The sequence below is a fragment of the Protopterus annectens genome, chromosome 8.part0 (assembly GCF_019279795.1).
Source record: "Protopterus annectens isolate FY-2018-M chromosome 8.part0, PAN1.0, whole genome shotgun sequence".
NCBI classification, from domain to species: domain Eukaryota; kingdom Metazoa; phylum Chordata; order Ceratodontiformes; family Protopteridae; genus Protopterus; species Protopterus annectens.
In genome coordinates this window covers 125,278,374-125,300,804 of record NC_056741.1, presented here as the reverse complement: position 1 = coordinate 125,300,804, position 22,431 = coordinate 125,278,374, and the positions used below count along the sequence as shown (strand labels likewise).

The 22,431-nt window shown below is 37.2% G+C and overlaps 1 protein-coding gene across 1 annotated transcript in view; it reads left to right on the top strand.

Moving 5' to 3' along the window:
* LOC122808672 (asialoglycoprotein receptor 1-like) overlaps window positions 1-22,431 on the top strand; it is a 963,364-nt gene that overhangs the window by 523,452 nt on the left and 417,481 nt on the right. The window contains exon 3 of the mRNA XM_044079650.1: window positions 16,396-16,638. Within this exon, the coding sequence (XP_043935585.1) occupies window positions 16,396-16,638 (243 nt within the window). The remainder of the gene's footprint in view (window positions 1-16,395; window positions 16,639-22,431) is intronic.

Here is a 22,431-nt window from a genome sequence, read left to right as displayed (position 1 = left end):
ATTATTTGATATACACAAATGACATATTTATTTACAAAATTCCAGCTCGCTGTGCTGGCAGTACCTCCTCCTTAAATTGCACACCCTACACTGGACTACATTACAGTGAGCATGAAACAGTGGCAGACCACTTTGCATGATAAAGGACAAATTATTATCCCAGGGATAAAAATTCAAAGGGGATATTCCAAGATGACTCTCTGTCACCGCTGCTGTTCTATCTTGCCCTTAACCAATTAAGCTATCTACTTAGAGCTTGGGCCATGGCTACAATCTGGCTCCTCCAAAACAACAAAGTGTAAAGACTTCTCATCTTATCTTTCCTGATTATTGAAAACTGTATAGCTCATCAGATGAGAAACTGAAAACACAACTGAAAACACAACTGCAATTTGTCAAAACTTTTTCAGATGATATGAGAATGTAATTTGGTCTTGATAAATGTGCAAAGGAACATTTAAAGCAAGAAAACTGCAGCACCAAGAAAACATCAGTTTGTGACACGAATGTGATATAAAAGAACTTGAGCAAGAGGGAGTGTATAAATATTTGGGAACTGATGAAGGATCAACAATAAAGCATGAACAAATGTGAATAAAACTTAGTAAGGTATACTTTAGAAGACTTGAATTAAGCCTGAAAACACCATCGACATCTAGGAATAAAATTCAAGCTATAAACCAGTTTGTTCTTCCTATCCTAACTTACAGCTTTGGAGTGATTGGCCACAAAATGTGTTGGATGGAGTTCTGAAACATGAGGAGAATAAATTTAAGCTGACTTCCCTGTTTAAGCTAGCAGAAGCATACTGGTGTCAAGCAGGAATGGAAATCAAACCAGAAGCAGATAAAAATGAGGCAGTAACTGAATGTGCCAAAAAACAAAACAAAAAAAAGAATATAAAGTAAAGAACCAGATAAGAATGCAAAAAATGTGGAAAAGGCATAAATATAGTTAGACGTATAGAAAACTTCTGGAAGAACCTCATGTTGCTCAGGTGCCAATGCAGGAATGGTTAAGGATAGGCAAATTTAAACCAAGAGATGAAAGGTTAATATTGGTGGTCCGAGATAGTGGATTACTTGTATGTTGGTTTACAAAGTCCATTGAACAAGTAGGAGAAACAGATAAATGAAGGTTTTGTAAAACAAAATTAAAAACAGTTGCACATCTTGTCGCTGGCTGTGACATACTAATGGCAGAAGGACTGTATACTGAAAGGCATAATAATGTGGTAAGACTGCTGCACTAGGGATTGTGTAAACATTATGGTACTGAAGTGGCTGAAAAACACTGGAAGGATGAGCCACAAAGCATCATAGAAAATGATGAAGTCTACATCACATGCAACCACCCTTTACCAACAGTCCAAAAGATAGATGCTAGAAAACTGGATATAGTGGTTCATGAAAAGAAGACAAAAGTAGCATTGATCATTGAAATCACCACACCCAGTGACTACAGTGTCTTGCATACAGAGAAAGAGACACAAAAATCATAAAATATCAGGATTTGCAGGTAGAAATGAGAGCAATGTGGAAGAAAGATACCCAGACAGTTCAAATAGTAGTAGGAGCAACAGGTCTCATAAAAAGACAATCATATTTTGATATGTTACTAATACATGTAACCCAATATGAATTACAGAAGGAGTCATTACTGGCCACATTACGGGTGCTGTGAAGAACACTTTTGGCTGACATCAAAGATTGAAACAATACTAATTTCATGAACTTTAATCATACTTTGAATTAGGAATGGGGTCCATTTCCATCATGGTATTAGAAACCCAAAAGATTTGAAAAAATTAATAAACTGGAGATTAACCCTTACATCACTTGATGGGTAGCCAACTGGTTCACCAACAGAATGCATACTGTCAAAGTTGAGGATTCCACCTTTAACACTAGACCAGTTACCAGTGGAATCTATTTCATGGAAGTCCAGGTGAAAGTAGATGTCCTGTGGCTTACCAATTTGCTGATGATTGTAAACTGGGTGCAATCATTGTGCTCCTCAACAACATAAGCATATCTGAAAAGGGGCTAACACAGACAAATGATTGATGCCAAAGCCATGGACTAATACTAAACACAAAAAAGTACCTTACTTCCCCCTTTGGTAAAGAGGAATTTCTTGCTAATTACAATATTTACAGTACCTCCTTCAGCTGAAACTGAGTCGTGTGAGATTTGGGAACACGTGTTGATAACAATCTAAACTTTGATCACCATGTGTCCATAGTGTTAAGGAAAGCCTTCTACATTACACACCTCATAAGTAAGGGCATCACATCCAACAATAAGGATGTTATAACTCCTCTGTACTCAACCATCACTAGACCACTAATAGAGTATAATGCTCCCTTTTGCATGTACCTCACCAAATGCCTGCAATACCTGGAGAAACCACAGGGGTTTCTCACCAAGAAAATTCAGGGCCTCTAAAACATGACCTAAATGGAAATATTGAACCCCCCGTCACTGTACTTTGTACATTACAGGCTACTGAAAGGCAACCTGTGCCTGGCCTACAGAGCAGTTTCTGACCATGCCCTAATGGCAATGTTGCACATCTGCAAATTAAATGGAGCAAGAATCACTTGCTCCAGAGATCTCAACCTCACCTGTGACATTAACAGTACATGTTGGAGTCATAGATATATCTCCCAGAGATTGCTGCTCCTCTGAATAAACTCCCATTTCACATGAAGCAGAGCTCTTCAATGATCCTATTTAAGTGCAACCTAGACAATTGGATTGGAGACTGCAAATTCACTGTGGGAGTGGCACCTATGTCCTTCATGGACGGGGTAGTCAGTGTTGATCATAGATTTGCTATACAAATAATGACCATCTAACCAAGGTAAATTAGGGAACAGGGGTATAGCATGGCTAGACTTGCAAAGCCTCTAGGGCCATTAGACTAGTAACTTCCTATGAGCCTGTAACCATATGTATGGAGTTTGTCAACATTGCCTGAGTGGGCTATTGTATCAGATGCCTTAGTTAGGTCAAGATACATGGAATGCACTGTTTTTTTCTCATCCATTGCCTTGGTGACCTTTTCAATGAAGTCTACCAGGTTAAGTAGGAATAACCTTCCCTTACCCAAGCCAAATTATGATGGGTTCATTGTCTGTAGGTTGCCAATGACCTTGTTTATCATTTCCATGATAATTCAATCCATGGTTTTGTATATTAGGCTTGTTAGACTAATGGGTCTGTAGATCCCTGTTTGACATTCAGTTAATATCTCACTGAACAGCCACCAATATGTAACATCTGGTTAATATCCCACTGAACTGCCTCCAATATGTGATGTCCCCTAATATCCTGGGTCAGTAACTAAGGAACTTCAATCCTCACTACTGACTCCAGTGTGAGACCGTCACTTAAACAGGAGTAATATTTCACAATTTCCCCTAAGAGCACAACATTAACTTGCTCTACAACCTGGTATTAGACTATATACATCTGTCCACCCCTAATGTAACTCCTTATTACACACTCCAGAGCAATGTGTCCTAGTTTAAGGCCTCTGATACAATCACACTAAAATAAATTGAATCTCACACATCCAAACACCTCTGGCAAAGCCTGACACAGATTTCCATCTGTGTCCCTTTTTCCAAATGATACAGTGAAATGCTGCCACCAATCAGAGTGTCTACATGCCCTTTCAAAGCAGTGTCCAATTATTAAAATTAGATATCAAAACAAATGGTAGCATATGACCTAAAGCAGCCAGGCTTTTGAAGTGGCCCAGGAATTATCAAAGCAGGTATAAATACTCTCAAATCACTAAAGGAGACACTGATTGACCAGCCACAATGTAAGATAATAAAAATCTTTAATAATGAGCAAAATGATTAAAAATGTAAAACTGCAATTTCAATAAATAAACAGAATTCAATCACGAGGAAAATTAAATTGATACTGAAGTATAGAAATCCAACATATAGAAACACTCTGACTAATTACCTATACTTTCCTATCTAATTGAAGAACACTGTCACTGATCTAAAGTAAATATTACAACAGAGCAGACAGTCTGATTAATAAACCAGTAACCTAGTCAAGACGGATCTAGCTCTATGTATAAATACCACATCTGCCTTAATTTGGCTGTGATATTTCTATTTTTGCATTTAGTCAAAGTTTCACTGATCAGCATATAAGGCAGACATCCTACTGCCTGTTAAGAGACTTGCATCTGGATAAAGATTGTTTATAGTCCATTGAAGTACCATTTTCCCTATGAATGGTACACAGAATGAATAATCTCAGGTGAAAAATCTTCATCCTGGGCCAGACAGGTTGGAATAATCTTTACTTTCCAAATTATTTTTTCACCACTGCTTCCTGCACCACACATTTTTAATGACAAGCCACTATGATAGTTAATAATGTGGTTAAGAAGAGGTACAGGGCAGTGCTACTAACAAACTTTCATTATTACTTAGTTAATGAATCAAGCTGAATTTCACCATTAGGAATGTAAAGGTGACAGTAATAAACATGGATGACCAGAGGAAAGAAAATGAGCCTATCTTAAAAGAAATAAGTATATTTTAGGCTGTTTCCCTTCATGTTATGTGATACAGCATACTGGCCTATATGCCTGAGTAGACCAAACAGGTCAGAACTAGCATTGTTTGATCCCCAGGTGATTTAAAACAAAAACATTTTCTGTTGCATAGATAAATCCTGTCATGCTCAGGTAATCATTGATCAACCTATCTTGATCAAATAATAATTTTCATCATTAAACAATATCTGAAATTGATGGTTGAGCTGGCTATAACCAAGTCTTACTAAACCACAGCTTATAAGTTTTTGATAGCTAACATTTTTGTCACAATTACATGACGAGGAACTTGCAGCAGCCCTCAGCTAACAGGCTATAGCCTAACTAAATCATTAGGGGAAACAAAAACTGAATATTCATTTTCTGAAATGAGGCACCATTTATTAGAGCCCCTTGGAAATTTCCAGTTTGCAGATTTCACTGGAATCCCAACAAGGCCAAATGGAATGAGCATACTCAACCCTCACTCATTGTACCTTGATAACAGCTTCACAGAGATTCTCAAAGTAAATTTGTCTGATTTCTAAGGAATCCACATTGAGTCCTCATGGAAATGTTATTGAATCTGTACTTGATTTATCAGTGTAAGCCTGAATGATTCATCACCAATGCTGCCCATTATATCTGGATTTAGGAGGCCGAAGATAAATCATGTCTTAGAGCACTTAGTCCAGATCTTGAAACAGCTTAACATCCTAATGTAATTTGACATAGATGTCATAAAAGTATGCTAGTCTAGTAGTCTCTCTTTTTTAGTTTCAGTGAAACAGTGCACGTCCTTTCCCTATCATCCTCAGCATGTTTGGAGTAGTTATTATCAAAATATATTTTATTTCCATTTACTAGTTCCCTTCTCTTTTCCCAAGCTTCTCTTAAGAGTTCATTATTTTATTTGCAGGATAAGAATAGATAACAAACACTTTTTCCAGGTGCAAGGGGATTTATAGGATACAGACGTATTGGTTCTTCCTACCTATTAATACCCCGATTCCCATTTATACACTTTTGAAAATTATATTTCAATGCAGCCCACTTGATCCTTCCTGTCAAAGTTGTCTGGTAACCAAAAATGTGCATATTTTATCAGGTTTTTGTTTTATAGATCAGTTTTAAACAGCAGTGACTGCATGTGCATCAGAAGGCATTTCTTCTGCATTTCCAGTTCTTGCAGTTGAAGATACAATCACAGACAACTGTGAAAAATTGCTTTTATAAAAAACTTGGTGATATCCTTCCTGGTTAAATAGTTAAAACTTCAAAACAGAATCATGCTTAAAACAAAATGATACTATCAGGCTGAAACCTGGGATCCATGAATTTATCAAATATCTTAACTGCTATTAGCATAATTTAAAAGTCTTCTTGGGTGTAGATCAGAGTGCAAGTGATGTGTGCTATATCTTTAAGAAGCATGTCAAGGCTGTACGTGCACATATACATTCCAGACACAAGCAATCGCTAGTGCAATTTTGAAAGAGCAGCCAGAGAGTGAGCATGCATGATCACAGTTAGTTTGTGTACAAGTTACTTATGTTAAAGTCAGTAAACTTCTATAGTGATGTGTTTGTATAAAATAAAGCTGCTTGAACAGAACCCACAAAGACTCTTCTATTGTGTCCTAGATAGGAGAGCGACATGGTGTCAGAACCAGAATCGCAGAGAATAAAATTCAGAGCCATGACATGCAGGTATGACAGTGAAGGTAAAACTGAGAGAAAAGAGCACAAAAAGAGCCAGAAAAGAATCAAAGTAATGAGAAATAGCAGAAACTGTTTATATGATAGAAAAGATAAAAAGGGGCATTACAAGGGCACAAACCACATTATTAAGCAAGCGGATGCCACAAAAAGTTTGTTAGCTAAAAGAAATGTTTAAAATAGGGGCATTTGACGAAACAATTAACAGTAAAGCAAAATGAGTATGTTTAAAGCAAAACTAGTGTGTTTAAGGCAAAAGTGGGCATGTTTATAGTAAAACGAGCACAAGAAAAGTACATTGGCCATGAAAAGGGCTTAAATGAGCAAAATAAATATAATAAGGGAAAAAAGGGCACAATAAGCAAAAATAAAGCAAGGCGACTGCATGTGTTTTGGCAAAGTGCTGTGTTTTGGCATAACTCCAACTTTGTATTGTATCAAGGGCATAATTAAAGTTATTTGAAATATCTCAAAGTATGTAAAAGTGCTTACAGTGTGTGTGCTTATTACTGTGCATGTGTTTCAAAGAGTTTATTGTGTGCAAAGTGCAACTATTTCATGAAATACAATCAAAGTATAGCCATTTTGAAAAGTTTATTGTGCTGGGTGTGTCTATTAGAAAAGTGCCACAATTACAGAGTGTTTCTTGTAGTGTAAAGAGTTGCCTAGCAAGGTGCCACCATTTTGGGGACATTTCAGTGTGTTGTATGCAGTTATTCATAAATTGCAATTACTTTGAAGGTTACTGAGTTTTGGGCAAGAGATGTCCGATTTATTCACATTGTGCAGTTATTTGATATGTTTTTTACACCAATAAGAGGTGACTTCTTGCAAAAGACGACATCACAAGAGTATTACAGTGCCTGAGAGTTATTCAGTTGCATTGTAAAGTTGTTGAAGTATTTCTTAAAGTGATGATAAATGACTTTAGCATTTAGCCTTTCAAATGATATTACAAAATATAAAGTGTCCGAGAAATTTATTTCACAAAGTCCAGTTATTCAAAGTACTATGAGTTTGTCCATTAGAATAATTTCAAAAAGCCCAAAAGGTATAAATTCAGAAGCACAAAGGCACTGGACAAAGTTACAAATACTGGCATAACTTTCTGGCATATGTGCATCTGTTGCAAAACCCTTTACCGGTATGTGTTACTATGGCAGCCAGATTTTGAAAGCCCCTACCACTTGTATTGGATCAGAATATTGCAAAAGATTGGAGAATATTTGAGCAAGAGTATGATATTTTTATACAAGCAGCTTATGCAGAGAGAGGTGCATGAACCAGGGCATTCATTTTGTTAAACCTAGCTGGGTCAGAGGCCATAGAAAGAGAATGTCCAGTTATGTATGCACCAGCAGTATATGAAGGAGAAGGTGCAATCCATCATACTGTTGTACAGGTTGAATCAAGGAAAGACCTAGAGTGTTTGGAGCACAATTTCAGAGAAATGTGTAACCCCCAGACAAATATTACATTAGAGAGCCATTAGAGAGCCATTTGTTTTACACAGGAGATCAGAAACCAGGGGAAATATTGCAGCTTATATAACAGAGAAACAGAGCTAAAACATGTTGGTTTGGTGACTTAAAAGATGAGCTGATAAAGGACAGGTTTGTGTGTGGTAGTAGTAGTGCTGCTGTGAGAAAGATTTTACTTTGTGACAGTTATTTAACGTTGAGCAAAACCATAGAGATTTTTCAAATCCATGAGGTGACAGAAAAACACACAAGTATGCTTGCAAGTGACAAGAGCATGGTTTTAGTTGGCTCCAGAGCAAGTGTAGATAGTATGCGACACATGGCTAAAAGTGGGCCCAAGCACATGGCAGCTACAGGTTTCCAAGGAAGACATGTAGTTTTCCAAAAAGAAAGGAGCAAGCTCCACTCAAGTACAAGCATGAATCAGCAAAGCCCAAATCTATCTTTATTGCTTCTTCCAGCTTATCCGGTTAGGGGTTGCCACAGAAGATCACCTGTCCACTCATGATTGGCAGTGGAGTTTTTTTTACAATGTCAAGTTGTTAGTCTGGTGCCCAACCTTCCACAGGAGGCACACACACCTAGGGCCAATTTAAAGTGTCCAATCCACCTACAGTATGTCTTTGGGATGTGGGAGGAAACTGAAGCACACCCACGTGACCACAGGGAGGACATACAGACTTTGCACAGAAGGCACCCCAGCATTGAACCAGAGAACCTCTTGCTGTGAGGCAGCAACACTAACCGCTGCACCACCGCAGCCACCTACAATTGTGGAGCAAATCATGAGTCGAAAAGAGAGAAGTGCTTAGCATTTGGTCAACAATGTCACGTGTAAAAAAGTGGAACAGTTTTGCAAATCAAGTAAGCCTCACACAGTTGTAAAGAAAGGTCACACAAAAAAGCAAGTCGATCAACTCGAGCAAAAGCAGTCAGCTTTCTTTGTAGATGGTGTATCAGTGTTTGGTGAAAAAGTTGATGCAGTGAATTTATTGACAAGGAGCAAAGTGTTTTGTACTGTCCAGATTAATGGAAAATCTACAGAGCTTAACACTGACAATGGTTCAAAGTGTAATGTTATATCAGCAGACACATTTGCTAAAGTGAGAACTAATGAACAACTCAATGTGGCCAGTATTGTGAAACTTGTTGTTTATGGAGGTGAAGAAATTCACACCGGATGCTCAGTGATGCTTTCATGTTATTTGGCTGACAACTGTTACAACTTGTTATTCTATGTAGTCCGAAGACCAGTGCAATCTTTATTGGGTCTCAAAGATAGTTTTAGAATGAATCTGCTTTTTATGCTAAAGAGGTTCATCATATAAGTGCATTTCCGATTTCTAATTTTTCTGAAGTCATTTTGTCAGAATATGCTGATGTTTTCGATGACAAATTGGGCAAATTTCCATTGGTGTATTCCATGAAGTTAGACCCAGAAGTCACTCCAGTAGTCAGACCACAAAAAAGAGTTCTGATAGCAATGCAGGATAACGTTAAGGCTCAGTTGAATAAAATGATGCAGCAGGGTGTAATTTGTACAGTCACAAAACCAACTGAATGGGTGTCCTCCATGGTAGCTGCTCATAAAAATGGCTCAGATAAAATCAGAATATGTATTGACCTAAGAGATTTAAACAGAGCATTAAAGAGACAGCTCCATCCAATGCAAAAGACATGCATGAATGGACGTGCCTTCGCTGAAGGGTGGGTGCCGGGCTGGCAACTCTGCACCATAAAAATGGACTGCCAATCATTAGCAGACCATAGTTCCACTGTGGTGACCCCTAACCAGGAAAAGCCGAAAAGACAAACAAAAAAACATCCAATGCGCACAGCCGAAGAAGTTGCAGCTCTAATACCGAATGTTACTGTTTTTTTTCTGTCTTGGATGCAAAGAGTTCATTTTGGCAAGTGATACTTGATCACAATTCCTCATTTCTAACTACTTTTGGTACTCCATTTGGCAGATACAGATTCCTAAGAATGCCATTTGGAATAAATTCTGCAAGTGAAGTCTTTCAGCATGCAATGGAGCAATTTTTGGGTTATCCTTGTGCAATTATAGTAGATGATTTATTGGTTGGTGGCACTGGTGAAGCAGAGCATGACAGAAACTTCTAGACAGAGCACATGAAGTAAACTTAAAGCTCAATCCTCTGAAGTATAAATTCAGACCTCCAGAAGTTACATACGTAGGCCATTTGTTTATGGGTATAGGCTTAAGACCAGACCCGACCAAGCAAGCAGCTATTCTTGAGATGTCAGCACCAGATAATGTACAAGCTCTACAGCATTTTCTATGCATGATCAACTATTTAGGTAAGTTTATACCAGACTTCAGTGAGTTGACAGCACCTTTAAGAGAGGTAATGTGCAAAAATGTTGCATGGTCATATTGGAACAGCACCAGAAGACATTTGAAGACCTCAAGCAGAAAATTGCCACCCACCTACATTAATATACTATGATGTGAACAAACCAGTTACTCCTTGTGATGCTTCAAAATTTGGTCTTGGCACAGTTATACTTCAAGGGGCAGACCAGTAGCCTATGCTTCCTGAATGCTAACCCAAACTGAGATGCAGTATTCTCAAATTGAGAAGGAGTTTTTGGCAATAGTATTTGCATGTTCCAAGTTTCATGATTATATTTATGATCAAGCTATTCAGAATGAAACTGACCACCAACTTCTACTTATAATTCTAAAGAAGCCTATGCATTCTGCTTCAGTGAGATTACAAAGAATGATGCTCAGATTGCAAAAGTACAATTTCAAGATGGTCTACGTGAAAGGCAAATTACTCTGTCTGGCTGATACCTTATACATATTGCCCAGAAATATGACAGAACAGCTTGACACAGAGAATTTTGACTTTGATGTGATGTCAGTGCATGATTTTTTTCACCACAAGACTTGATGAGTTAAGAGATCACACTCAGACTGATTCACTTTTGCAAAAGCTCAATCACTACATTAATGTGAGATGGCCACTGTCAAAGCAATCCAGTGTGCCACCTAAAGTGCAAACCTATTTTCCTTACAGAGATGAATTATCGATGGAAGATGGCATTATTTTCAAAGGTTTTAAAACTGTTGTTCCTGCTTCCTTCCAACAAGAATATATCCAGATTTTGCACTGTGGTCAGCCAGAATCTGCATCCACTAAGAGAAGTGCTAGATAATTAGTATTTTGGCCTTCATTACCAAAAGATATTGATAAAGTACTTTCTTCTTGTTCAGTATGCAATAGTACTAGACTGCATTGGCAAAGAGAACCGCTTCATCTAAGTCAATTCCTGAACTACCTTGGTCTACAGTAGCAACTGATATCTTTGAGTGGAACAATCAACACTACTTGGTTTTGGTAGACTCTTATTCGAATTGGTTTGAGATCGATCTACTACCTAACGTAACATCCACTACTGTTGTTACTAAACTGAAACATCATTTCTCAGTTCATGGTAGTCCACACAATGTTCTTTCTGAAAATGGTACTCAGTTTACTAGCTGGTTGTTTCAGAAGTTTGCCAAAGAATGAGACTTTGTACATGTAACTTGTAGTCCTGAATATCCTCAGTCCAATGATCTTGTTGAACGTGCAGTGCAGAGTGCAAAGCAATTACTTGAAAGGTCAAAGTGTGATAATAACAATGTGTTCATGAATTTGCTTAATCTCAGAAACGTACCCCATGATGATATTCTTGGCTCACCTGCTCAAAGACTACTTTCCAGGCAAACCAGAACTATGCTACCCATTACTTCTAGTTTTTGAAGCTTAATCCTAAGAACAATAAAACCATCAACACTCAATTGTTTACGAAGCATAATATCCAGAAATCGAGTTATGACAGATCGAGCAGATTACTTTGTCCATTGAGGGAAAGAGAGATGGTACGGATCCAGACAATGAAAGGTTTTGATTGAATTGGACAGATAGCAAGCATCTGTGCCAAGCTGAGATCTCACCTGGTAGACTCTGAGGGTGTAGAGTATAGGAGGAACTGTAAATATCTTGAATCAAACATTTGACAGGTCAAACATTTTGCAGAGACAGTTCCAGTTGCTAAATCTAATTTCCAGTTTTATGTCACATGATATGGACGAGTATTTAAGCCTAGTATGAAATATCAGCAACATGGACTTGATTGTATATATATATATATATATATATATATATATATATATATATATATATATATATATATATATATATATATATATATATATATATATATATATATATATATATATATATATATATATATATATATATATATATATGTGTGTGTGTGTCTGTGTGTGTGTGTGTGTGTGTGTTTAGTATTGTATAATGCATGACAAAGAATTGTGATTTCTGCATGCCAAATAGACTCATAACGTTGTATGATCTATTTCTCAAAGACGGAGGATGTAGATCAGAGTGCAAGTGATGTGTGTGCTGTATCTTTAAGAAGCATATCAAGGCTGTATGTGCATGTATGAATTCCTGACACGTGCAATCCCTAGTGGCATTTTGAAAGAGCAGCCAGAGAGTGAGCATGCATAATCACAGTTGTTAGTTTGTGTATAAGTTACTTGAGCTAAAGTCAGTAAACTTCTATAGTGATATGTTTGTATAAAATAAAGCTGCTTGAACAGAACTCATGAAGACTCTTCTATCATGTCCTAGCTAGGACAGCAACACTGGGATTGTTGGTTTTGCTTTTTTCTTTTATGATTTGTCAGCAGGTAATTATCCAAGGATGGCTAATTTTGATTCCCCAGTTCTTTATGCACCACACCGTAAGGAAAACTCACTATGGTTTATTTTATGATGGTGCAGAAGACTAAGAGAGCTGTCTGACAGTATTACTATTAACTTTGCATCATCCCCAGAAATCCACATTTATTTTTATTAATATTATCATTGCTAAGGATTCTCAGTCCATTAACTAATAGGATAATGTAAGATAAGGCCCTTAAGAATGAATAGTGAAAAAATAATAAACAAGTAGATGTTTATACTCACTGTAGCTTTACCATTAAGATATTTACCATCCTTAATTGCTCAATTTGTAAAGCATACTATGTATCTGAAGATTAATTGTGAGTACTGCAATATTATTCATAGATTGCAGTTAAGAATATTTTGCTTACCTCTTATTTAAATGTCCAGAATGGAGCATTTCCTTCTGAAATAAAGCTGATGCAGTCATGTGAAATGCAAAAACACAGTTTACACTTTTTTATGAAATGCAAAAGCACAGTTTACACTTTTTCATCAAAGTCAAGACTCACTCCTGCACAATTCATAAGCAAATTCCTGCTTGTTTCTTTGGGTCCTTACTATGTCTACACAATTTACTGGTAATATCTTATTTTCCTACTGTGTTTAGTGTAAGAGCTAAGCACATTTCAATTAAATGAAAATTTTAGGAGAAATGTTTTTTTTCTATTAAGGACATAAATGTCAGTGTTTTAAATGAGTTTTATAGCCAGGTGATAAAGTAGCTCACAATCTCAGGAAGATGTAACTAGTATGATATCCTTAGCAATAATGGAAAAGCTTAGCTGTGAGCTGTTCCTTCACCACACAACCTTGGACAGATCATGGTTTAATTAATATCTGGCACAACATACACCAATTCTCAGTCACATTTTACCCCATCTCAGACGAGTGTGCCACAGGTCCTTCACATTTTAATTCTATCATCATCAACTACTGTTACCACAGTCACAGACCAATAACAGCTCATGATGTCATCAACTAGTATTACCACAGTCACAAACCACTAACAGCTCATGAAGTCATCATCAACTAGTATTACCACAATCAGAGACCAATGACAGCTCATAATGTCATCATTATCTAGTATTACCACAGTCACAGACCACTAACAGCTCATGATGTCACTATCAACTAGTATTACCACAGTCAAACCACTAACAGCTCATGAAGTTATCATCAACTAGTAATTACCACAATCAGAGACCAATAACAGCTCATAATGTCATCATTATCTAGTATTACCACAGTCACAGACCACTAACAGCTCATGATGTCACCATCAACTAGTATTACCACAGTCAAACCACTAACAGCTCATGAAGTCATCATCAACTAGTAATTCTAGTCAGAGACCAATAACAGCTCATAATGTCATCATCAACTAGTATTACCACAGTCAAACCACTAACAGCTCATGAAGTCATCATCAACTAGTAATTCCAGTCAGAGACCAATAACAGCTCATAATGTCATCATTAACTAGTATTACCACAGTCCACTAACAGCTCATGATGTCACCATCAACTAGTATTACCACAGTCAAACCACTAACAGCTCATGAAGTCATCAACTAGCATTACCATAGTCAGAGACCAATAACAGCTCATAATGCCGTCATTAACTAGTATTACCACAGTCCACTAACAGCTCATGATGTCACCATCAGCTAGTATTACCACAGTCGGAGATCACTAACAGCTCATGGTTTTGGGGTTCATTTCATTACCCTGCCTTTAATATTAGTGGAAGATCATTTCAAGGCTTGAAGTCTGTTACCATCTGCTTAGCAGTTCCTAACAGCCTAGCTGTTTTGGACCTTAGAGGTACAATTGTAATTAAAGGTAACATCTCAAGACTTTAGGAACCGATGACCATTGGGTCACAGGGCACAACAGTAAATAGCACTAAAAAACAAAATTCTGATGCAAAGAATTTCTAGGATCTCTGCCAAATCTTCTACATTCAAACAAATGGCTTATATCACTAAATTCAGATCTGCATTTGTTTCATGACTTGTTCATAGGTTCATAGGTTCATACTAAGCTAACTGCCCTTGCGAGCCATTTTGTAATGAATAGTTTTCTGTTATGAGGTGAAATGTTTTTTTCATTGACTTTTTTTTTTGTCTTATATAAATTCACAGGTTGTTCTTATACTTGTTCTTATACTTTAACCAGTGACAAGACAGTAAGAAAAAAGCCTTTTACAACTGCATCCCAAATTATCCAGTACACTATAAGAGCTAGATGTGCATTTGGATTCAATGCAGCTTTTTTTTTCTTTTACAACCGAAGATTTCTAAAAGGTGATATCCTATTATTTTGCTATTCATTATATTCCTTGAATTAGCTTACTATTAGTGACACCAAGTCATGTAGGAGGCAGGCACACCCTGAAGATAAACTCTACTATGCTGCCAATTCTTTTTGCAACCCATATGGGCCAATAAAACCACATCAAACATTAGTGTCCAGTGGTATCAATGAAATTGTTTAATGTAGCACAGAGACACTTTATTATTTTGTGTTTTCATACACTAACACCCACCAGACTTATTCAAAATAAAAACACACATGACATCAAGTCCTTAAATAATGCCTCATTTTAATGCCCCCAAAGTTTTTTCTATACTAAATTAAATGATTTTATTAATATGACTGGACCCTGGTGTTTGATGTGTTTTTATTTGATTTTAACACCTAGGTCAGGAATTGGATTTGTTTTTTGGCTGTTTAGGTAGAATGTTGTTGATCTACATCACAGATGGAAAAGGCACATTTACACCTTTATTTATATGGGCTCTTATTGGATAAAATGACATTAGGAAATTACATGGCAGAGAGCATGCCAAAAGAGATTGTAGAAACTGCTGAAACAGAGACTGCTGATTAACACATATTTCAGCAAAGCAAAATGCTTATTTTAGATATCAGAATTAAGATGTCATTACAATAGTTAAAATGCCACCATGAAAACTTTCCTAAATTTAAAAAAATTCTTAAATACACAAATTGGAAGTTGGTTCCTGATTTGTAATGTAGACTTACTAGCATTCTGTTTAAGCATATAATAAGATAATTGTTTATACATACTGGGTGGTTTCTTTCAGACACATCCCTGTTGGAGTGACATCATGTACCTTAGTTTTCACTTGAAATTCAAAACAGTTATACTGAAATTAATTTTCAGACACAGCAAAACATCCAAAAGTATCCTATGGCATATTTGATGATCTACTATTTAGGTGGTGCCTTTATGATTCAACTGCACTGTAATATTTACCGCACTTTGCTAACATGCCAGATCTATATTTAGATAAGTAGTAACAGGCCAGCAGGATGTGGACTACATAATGAACAAAAAGATTGACCTTTTATGATTCTACAATGGCAATATGCAAGTTAAGATTATTTAAGTGATAACCCATGCCTGGGTGTGGGTAATGCTGGATTTACTCACGGTTGGTGGTTTAGTCACGAGGGCGAAGCCCGACTGGCCAAACAAAGACAACCGTGGGTAAATCCAGCATTACCCACACCCAGGCATGGGTTATCACTTAAATAATCTTAACTTGCATATTGCCATTGTAGAATCATAAAAGGTCAATCACTACTTATCTAAATATAGATCTGGCATGTTAAGTGCAGTTGAATCATAAAGGTGTATAATAGTAATCTTTTGCTAAAGAGTGAAACATCATTCTGTTTACTGAGATTTAAAGTTTAGCTAAAAAGTATTCTATCATAGTCTGTTGTAGCTGCATGTTCCTATAGATGTATTATTTCATGCATTTTATTGTTTTTGCTTAAATAATGTTTTGTTACTGATACATGCTATGTTTTATTATCTTAACAGTTTTGCAACTATCAAGACAACTAGAACTGAACAATAATGAGGTCCTTTTGCTGAACATCAAGCTTAAAGAATCAGAAGAAAAGATCACTGCCATGGGAAGGAATCAGACGAGCCTTCAGATGCTTCTTAAGCAAGTAGAAGAGAAACTCACTGTCATGACTAAAAATCAGTCAACCCTTCAAACAAACGTCAGTCAAGCAGAACAAAAAATCACTGCCTTGGAAGGGAATCGTGGTCAAACAGGTAAGGAACTTTTCCATTTCAACATATGAGTGATCAAAACAGCATTACCCAAAACCAAATTCATATGAAACAAAACAAAACTGAAGAGCAACTTAAGGGCTTCTAAAGGGATTTGTGAACAGTATATCTTATGGACTAGGGCTGGGATGCAGTAGAATAACATACCAAAAAACTATGAGATTCAAACAGATTGCTACATGATGGGGTGTTGGCACTGCATGCATGAAACACACAATTAAAACCAACTCCCCTCAAGATCCTGCATGATTCAGTCACACTGCAATAACTACATATGCATTGGTGCCAATTAAAGTTATGGTGAAAAGAACTGCATATGTACAGTTGGTACAGAGCATAAAACCCACCACAGTCCCTTCCTTGTTGATGTTTTGCTTAGCACGTACCTACTAACTGTCCACAACTTCTCGGAATGCCCATATTTTTTATTCATATTTTGGTTTGTGCCATCAAATGTGTGGTTTTCTAGTTAATCCCTGAGTACTGAAGTCACTATATAAGGACAGGCATTTCAGTGTAAAACTTCATATCATTAAAAACACATATTAAAGCAAAACATGATTTTCTAGCAACTTTATAAGCTTATAAGAGCAATATTTTAAAATGATCTCTAATTCTTGGCCTTTGTCTAGAATTCTAGCTCTAGGCGGTTGAAATGTATGGCTTATCAAACAAAGCTAAACAGCAACATATTATAAAAGAAAACAATCTTTAGCATAGTAGGAATATCCCCACTGGTAGCTGCATTCCCTGTGGGGTAGTTACAATGACACTGTCTTTATACAGTGATAGTGATGCCCTAACACTAGTGGTAGCTCCACAGTAACAGATGCCCTCTTTACCATAACATGCTACTGTCTTTGTCGTGTGTTATATCTAATGAATGAAAAAAAAGGTTATAAATCCATGTGTGGTATGAATGTGGATCACAGTACATTGGAGATGAACTACTGAGGAAGGTATGTCAGGCACATGGACTCCTTACCCAGTAACTGTACCATGACACACTGTGTTGCACTGTTACTTCAAGCAGCAATTCAGGCTGTTTCACCAATGAGGATCGTACACAAAGGCATACTACGTGCACTGGTGGGCAGGAGAATGATACCACCATTCATCTGAGTGCAGCTTATCATTACCTTAATTGATATGTGTGAGCAGTATTCATCATCATTAGATGAATGCGTTAAGCCTATCCATGCTATCCGTGAATGACCACAGCAACACCACAATTCATAGAGATCACTTACAGTAACATGAAATGGCTGTGAATAAGTCTAAGCAAATGAAGTGATAATTAGATGTAATTGAGGAATGATATAAACCAGCATATGCTAATTAAGCATTTTCTCTTACCTACTTGCTATTCATAGCAAAATTTTCCCGCTGTTTTGTGCCATCAGATATGTTATATAATGTGGAGTCTCACCAATCCTATTACTTTGCAGTTCATGCAAATGCTGCCACTTGCTGCTAGCCTTGGAATTTCCTGTTATGAGCTGCTTGTTTTTGGCTGTCAAAATTGCTTGTGCCCAGGGGTGCTTGCTGGCCAAGAAGGATAACTCACTATAATTTTGATAATTAGCAGATACTTGATTGGTTTAGAGTGGACATGAATATTATAAGGTTTTAGTGAGTAGGTATGACCGCTATAGGGGTACTGAAGGAATGTGTAGACTTCCAGTCCCTGTGGATACTAAGGTACATATAGCCATCATTATAATTGCCACTGGGACCTTCCAATCACAGACTGTGGACATGTTGGGGTTCTCACAGGTTTCTGCCTTGAGGATACTGCAGCAATTTCTTGAATATAATCTTGGCCCATGTGAATCAGTACAACTGTTTTGCGGTGTCACCTCAAGGTATCATACTTCCGTGAGGTACTTGGTGCAATTGATAGCACCCAACTTGCAATTAGGGCCCCTTCTAATCCATGGTGAGGGATACTGCAGTAGGAAGGGCTACTATTCCATCAATTACCAGGTAGTATGTGATGCATGGGGATGCATTACAAATGTCTCTGCCCAGCATCCTGGCAGTGCACATGATTTCCATATTTGGCACACTAGCTCACTCTACCATCTCTTTCTACATTGTATGATGTCCAGTGGTCATCTAGATGGCAAGTGAGAACATTTTTTTGTCCATTTTTTATGTAGTTATTTGTGGTAAAATGCTGAGTGATAAACCACTTTTTTTTGTTTTGTTCCCCCTTCACACTTTTTTTTTTTTTTTGTATTTCAAGTGATTCTGGATATTCACTAGAGCTGTGGCTCATGACACCAGTTGGAAATCCAAGTGGAGCTACAGACAAGATCTACAACACATCCCTGTCCCAGACAAGTGCTATCATCGAGGAGTTCTTTGCACCCTTAAAAGCAATTTCAGGTGCTTAGATGAGTCTGGGGGTGCCCTTCGGTGTGACCCACCTACTGTATGCAGGATGTTTTGCATATTCTGCACAACATGATTGTGTGCCGGTCTGGTGGTAAAGTGACCCATGCTGTCCCTGCCGCTCCTGGTTCTAGTACTTCTATGAGTAATGATGACCAACTAGCAGCATTAGTAATAGACCCTATACAACAGGCTCCTGCATCTCCCATATTCACAAATCTAAACAAATCAGAATTAGCAAAATTTGAATCCTGCTACACCAATTCCCCATCGAGATCTCACCACTGTATTGCACTCAAACAACTCAATTACTGGAACTTTCCCATTTCTTTCTCTTTAACCAGCTAACCATGGCCCATGAAATATTCTATCAAGCTGAGAAAACACTTGTTCTGCGAAATATACTTCAACCATATTCCTGTGCCAGATCCTTACTCTCCACCAACAAACCGTTCATTAAGATCATTACAGCCAAAAACCTAGCTGTAGAATTTCTATTCTCTAATTACATAGTCAAAGTGTGGAATGCACTTCCATATGAAATCTCATATACCTCAGCCCTGATGCAATTTAAAAAAAATGTTAAAGATGCACTTATATAACAAGTGCATCAGCCCCTGTTCTATTCCTGACTAAACCATCTCTCTCAGAAAATCATAATTACTCTATATGATGATACTAACAACACTTATGCTTACTTTAGGCTCAATTACCTCTGATGACAAACTTTGATTTTTTAAATAGTAAGTGTTTAATGGCTGTATGTGTTTATGTTGTGTGACACCATTCTGTCTTTGTATTATATCTATTTTCTTAGTTAAGTGATAGGTTCCTGACTGTTAAACTCTACGTTCTAGAAACAGTAACACTCTGTGTAATTGACATTATCACACAGTGTTAAATTATTACATTGTATGATTGTCTGTACGGAAACAATCAATATGTTATCAATATTTTCTTACATTGTTAAATTGCTATACTGTGAAATGGCTTGTTCTGTGTGGAGCTTTTCTCCCCGGGCCTCCACTGAAAAAGGACATGCATCCAGTCGACTTTCCTGGTAATTAAATGTAAAATAAATAAATAAATGAAATAAATATGACTGCACAGGTAAAGAGGAGGTGTCTTGTCAAGAACTACAGACCAACTACAGACCATGACATTCAGGTTAATATTTCCTTTCTTGTTAAAAACATACACAGTATAACTGCTGCATGTAGCGATACCTGTGGGCTGTGCTGTGTGGTGCAGGGTCTGCTGTCACTGTTCATCTGACATTCCTTCTCATCTGTAAATAACACACACACACACACACACACACACACACACACACACACACACACATATATATATATATATATATATATATATATATATATATATATATATTTTTTTTTTTTTTCAGAACAGGTACTCATTTTATTGTTTGTAAAAGTCATGCCTGAGTGCTCACTGACTCCTGTTCAGTGATATTGTAAGGCATGTACGTGATAATCACATTTTAACTGTTTTGCACAGAGAGGTGATTTACCTATGCATGAATGTACTGAATGTCCTCAGGTTTTCACTTAGTAAAAGGTGTTAATTCAGTACTTAACATGAGTTCATACCTTGCATTTGAATATAAATGTATCATATTTTTTTTGTATTATGCAATGTTTTCTCAGTTTAAAGTATGTTGTCTATTGAGATACTGCACATCAGATGGTTTTATTTTATTATACACAATGATCTGTGGACTCAGACACAAAAATATCATCATTAGTGCAGTGGTGAGGGTCATGTAGCAGCAGTGTTTATTTACATGGTAGGGTACTCATTTTAATCAGGAATTTTCTCACTACTGTCTTTACATGAAAAATTGTGTATTACTACTTTTAAATTGTTGGTAACTGCCAGTTGTAAGAACGGGAATGCATAGAGCATTGGTGCTAATGACTGAAATCATATGTTATGACATAAAGATTTTTTCCAGATGTCCATGAAGTTTTAAGCAGTACCACTACAGGAATGAAAGTAATACTTTTGAAAAATGTCCTAAGTCCCCCACCTTTTTTAAATAACTTATTCTATTTCAAGTTAAACATTGACCTGTGTTTGTGAAGGTCAAATTGTAGGTAACAGAATTGTCATACTTGATTCACAGTAGGCCTGGTTCAAATATGTCATACACATCTGCTAAAGATAGGCTAAGTGATAGTGTAGTTGATTTTTAAGAGGGGCTGTCATGAGATCTGGATGGTGAGCTGGTCCAATGTGACCTACTGGATGCAGGTGATCCTGCAAACACTGATCTTTCAGTGCTGCAATACCATGACTGGGACTTCAAATGAGAGGTTCTGTTAGGTATAGATGAAAGCTGACATGGCCTGTATGAAATTTGTTGTGATTACTCCTCCAACTAATTACAATGTTTTCACAAGAAGCACTTGTAGTGTCATGTGATCTGGTCCCACATGTCAGGACAGCACCCCAGCCTCTTCCCCTTCCAAGACGGACTCCTAACTAGTGTAGGAATGGAAGTGGCTGTGGATGCTTGGTGTGTGACCTTACTACTTATCAGTATGTTCATGGAATTATACCTACTCTATGCCATTTCCAAGCAGTACTGCAAATCCTCACACATATCCTGGAGGCCTCTGACCATTTCCATCTGTTTGTGGCATTGCTCTGAGCCCAACAATATAATGGCACATTTGCTGCTGGACAGCTGATGTTTTCCCTATTTCTTTGGTTAGCTATGAAATATTTGTGTGTCTGGGTCCCACTGGTAACGTTGGACCCTATTATTTTAAATATCTGCCATCATCCTAAAAGTGTTTGCTTGGGTTTGGAGATGCTGGTGTAGAGGTGCATGGGTTTTCTTCCTGCACCAGTATGAGTGTAATGTCAGCATGTGCTTGACTTTGAGATGCACTTTCATTTCCTGCAGGGTTACTAACATGTTATGTGGGGTGAGATCCTGCCATTAAACTTGGGGACTGCATGCCACTTTCCTTAGGCTGATGTATAAATATAACTAAGTTGTCATCATCTTCAGTAGCCATTCTGCTGATGATATCCTCCACATTTATTGGTTTAGTGAAACTGTTTGTTCTTCTGCTGACCCTGTATAATGATTTGAAAAAGTAACTAACAAATAAATAGAATGAACTACTGTATGCTTATTAAGGAAGTGTGGGAGCACTTACTATGCACACTGACTTCATCGTCATTTTGTATAGAAGTGAAGGGTTCACCTATTAATGGTAAATGTCATGTGTTTAATGTAATCATTCCATGCCAGAATTCAATTCTCTATGTAAATATATGTTACTGTTTCTAAACCAGCCTTCATGGACAGACAAGTGTTGGTACTGCAGACATTGGTAATAGCCA